This window comes from Austrofundulus limnaeus, unplaced genomic scaffold (genome assembly GCF_001266775.1).
Source record: "Austrofundulus limnaeus strain Quisiro unplaced genomic scaffold, Austrofundulus_limnaeus-1.0 Scaffold496, whole genome shotgun sequence".
In the NCBI taxonomy this organism is placed as follows: Eukaryota; Metazoa; Chordata; class Actinopteri; order Cyprinodontiformes; family Rivulidae; genus Austrofundulus; species Austrofundulus limnaeus.
This window is the reverse complement of record NW_013952898.1, coordinates 296,495-299,754: the sequence shown is the minus strand read 5'-3', so window position 1 is coordinate 299,754 and position 3,260 is coordinate 296,495. Positions and strand designations below refer to the sequence as shown.

General features: G+C 42.9%; 1 protein-coding gene across 1 annotated transcript; it reads right to left on the bottom strand.

The window, feature by feature from the left end:
- Positions 1 to 1,271: 1,271 nt before the first annotated feature.
- LOC106530168 (uncharacterized) lies at positions 1,272 to 3,255 on the bottom strand (the record flags this gene model as incomplete). The annotated part of the gene is given in 1 exon segment (XM_014025750.1): positions 1,272 to 3,255. A coding segment is annotated over 1 exon segment (1,984 nt), but the record flags the coding sequence as incomplete, so codon positions are not given.
- Between the last annotated feature and the right edge of the window lie 5 nt (positions 3,256 to 3,260).

Here is a 3,260-nt window from a genome sequence, read left to right as displayed (position 1 = left end):
CCTAGTGGGTGGACATGTAATACAAATAAAACAAAGGAGTAACAATCTCCCACTTTTCTTAAAAAAAAAAAAAACTTATGAGAAAACACAGCCATTAAGGATTTTGTCAGAACAGTCTCAACGTAACAGAAAGTGAAACATCTTATGACTGAATTTATTGAAGAATCCAAAGTCCTTCATAAAGAGCCCTAAGGAGTGAGGTTGCGGATGCTCCCTTCTTTGTTAAACAGTCTGCAAGTTGGTCTTTTGTTTGAGACCACACCACTTGATGAACCTTCTTAGTTTGCATCAGTTCTTTAATTGAACTGATTTCCAGGCGTAACCTCTTCTCTGCAACAAACTTTGTTGACTTAAGTGCATCAACAAGAGAGAAATTATCAGTCACACAGATTATAGGTGGAGGACAAGCAGTACTACCAGCACTGAGTTCAGAAAAGAGTGTGGAAAGAAAAATGGCATTATCAATCCCCTCAGACATGGCGAGTGTTTCACCTGCCAGTGTGCTTCTGACAATTCTCTTAATTCTCTTTGACTGCCATGCAATGGGATAGAACCGCCCGTTGTCACCCATCAAAACAATGAAGTGCCCACCTTGAGTACCTCCATCTGAAAGATTTCCAAAAGATGCATCAGTGAATATAACCATCTTTAAGTTACTGTCGTCCCCAAGGTGTTGAAAATTCAATTCAACAGACTTGACCTTGAGCTTACACACAACTCTGTTTGCTTCATTAATGGTCTGTACTGTAGCATGTTTGAGACGGGATGCTAAATTACTAGCATCAAACATGACATCAGGCCTGCTCTGTCTTGCCACCCACAGAAGTTGGCCTATCTTAGATCTGAGCTGCTCTGTCTCCTTCTCAGTGAGAGGTGAAGCTGACTCTGCTGCTCGTGAGGGTGAGAGGTGTATGGACTGCAGGTGCTGAATGTATGTTTCTTGGTGTATTTGTACTTTCTCACCTTCAGTAACAAGATCTACACCCACATAGGAAAAGTTATTGTGTGCTTCACGACCGACATTAAACGTTGACCTCAGGTGYGGCATGACTGACTCTGAAAACATATGTGATCCACCCCATATAAAATCATCAACATGACAAGCAAGTACACCAGTTACATTTTTMCGCTCATCCAGCCAATAGAAAACTGCAGGGTCAACCTTAGACATGATGCCTCCTGCTTCAATCATGATGCTTTTTACCCTGTTATACCAATACAGTYAAGCATCAGCTAAACCATACACACATTTTCTCAGTTTCCAAAGCACACCTGTGCTATTAGCCTCTCGAGGAGGTTTGATGAAAATGTCTCTGGACAGTTGCATTCCTTGTAAAAAGGCAGATTTAATGTCCATAGAGTGAAGTTCCCATTGTTTTTGACATACKACTGCCACCAAGAGTCTCAGTGACTCTGAGGCACAGGTTGGAGAGTCCTTTTGTAGGTCAGAAACTTGTAGCTCCTCYAATCCTCGTGCAACAAGTCTTGCTTTTGGTATTATTCCATTTTCAGTCTCTTTCAGAGTGCACACCCAACGAGTAGAGACACACTTTTGTCCTTTGTCCTCAATTTCTTCAAACACTTGGTTCTGTTTCCAGCTATTTATTTCATTTTTCTRTGCTTCATCAAACGATATGTCCTTGCTCACACAAACATCCTCGTGCATATCTGTATCCTCAGCATCTGCCTGGATGTGAAGATCCTCCAACTGTGACAGGTCAGCTGACTCACTGTTGCCAGCCACTTCTGCTGGCTCAAGCAGCTCCAAGTTAAACCAGTCCTTGTATTTCCCAGTTGCTTTGCCGGCACGTCCCAACACTTTGGCTTTTTGTGAAACACCCTCTGCATTTCTAAATGTCACAKTTTGACCTGCCTTTATGACGGTGTTCTCAGAGTGCGGTCTCTCAGTCTCTGCATTTTCAGGAGCAGGCAAATGATGATTTTCAGGATTTACTGCAATAGTGTCTCCTTCTACATTCTCTTCAATGATGTCCATTGTGTGTTGTTCTCGATTGTTCTTCTCATCGCAGGCAATCTGAGGTTCTTCATTCTCATGAGTAACTTTCCTCAATCTGAGTTGATGGACTCTGACACAGGTGCCTCCGTGTCTAACAAAAACGACTGCGCCATCTTGACCAATCACCACTCCTGGTCCTTTCCATTCTGGACAATCCACTCTTTTGTAAAAMACTTTGTCTCCAGTTTCATATCGCTCGTCTATGGGCCGCATCTGTTTCTTTAGTGCTCTCCGTATCCTTTCTGAACATTCTGCTTCTGAAAAAGCTTTTCTTGCAGCATGCAAGGCTGAAATGTGRTTGGCAACCCATTCACTCTTGGTGGTGCCCTCTAGAGCTGGAGCTTTGTCTATTAATACAGAAGGCAGGTTAGGATTCTGCCCGAACACCAGCTGATGTGGGCTGTATCCATGGACACTTTGCATAGAGTTCTTTGCCATCAGGGCCCAGTCCATGGCAGTGCTCCAGTCACATCCAGTACTTGCTTTGACTTTTAGCAAGATCTCTGTCAGAGTTTGATTGTGGCGCTCTAACAGTCCATTGCTCCATGGACTGTAAGCAGGTGTTGTCTTGACTTCAATATTGAAGTTCTCGGCCATGTCTCTCACTTCCTCGTTATTGAATTCACCACCATTGTCACTGAACAACTTTTGTGGTGGGCCATGCACACTGATCCAATCATGAATAAAACGTCTGACTATTTCAGAAGACCTCTTGGTGGTTAAGACACTACCAGCACTGAAACGGGTGAACTGGTCAATAATGTGTAGGTACCAAACCCCAGGTTCAAGTTCGTGCAGATCTACAGCAACAGTTTCATTGTATGTGGATGCCAATGGTAAGCCGACAGCAGGTTTTGGTTTGGTCTTACAATATTTTTGACACACTTCACACTGGTTCACGATGTTTTTTAGCAGACTGTCACATTCTGTGTCCTTGTTGCCAGAATTAGTCAAAAGTCTCTGTATTTTGTCAGCAGAGGCATYTCCAAACTGTTTATGAAGTTTCTCCAGAACTTTCATCTTTTCACTTGTGTTCATCTTGTCTGTTGTAGTCAGTATTTCTTCCTCATTAGCTTGCAATAGCTTATCAGAGTGAATGAAACTTCTATTCTCACTGTCCACAATGTTTACACAGTAATGACCTGAACTAGTGAAGTCCAGTTTGACAGGCTGGTTGAACATCGCTACACTGTCCCTTTCCATGTCCAAAACAGTCCCTGCCCTTTTCAATGAGGTCTAATGG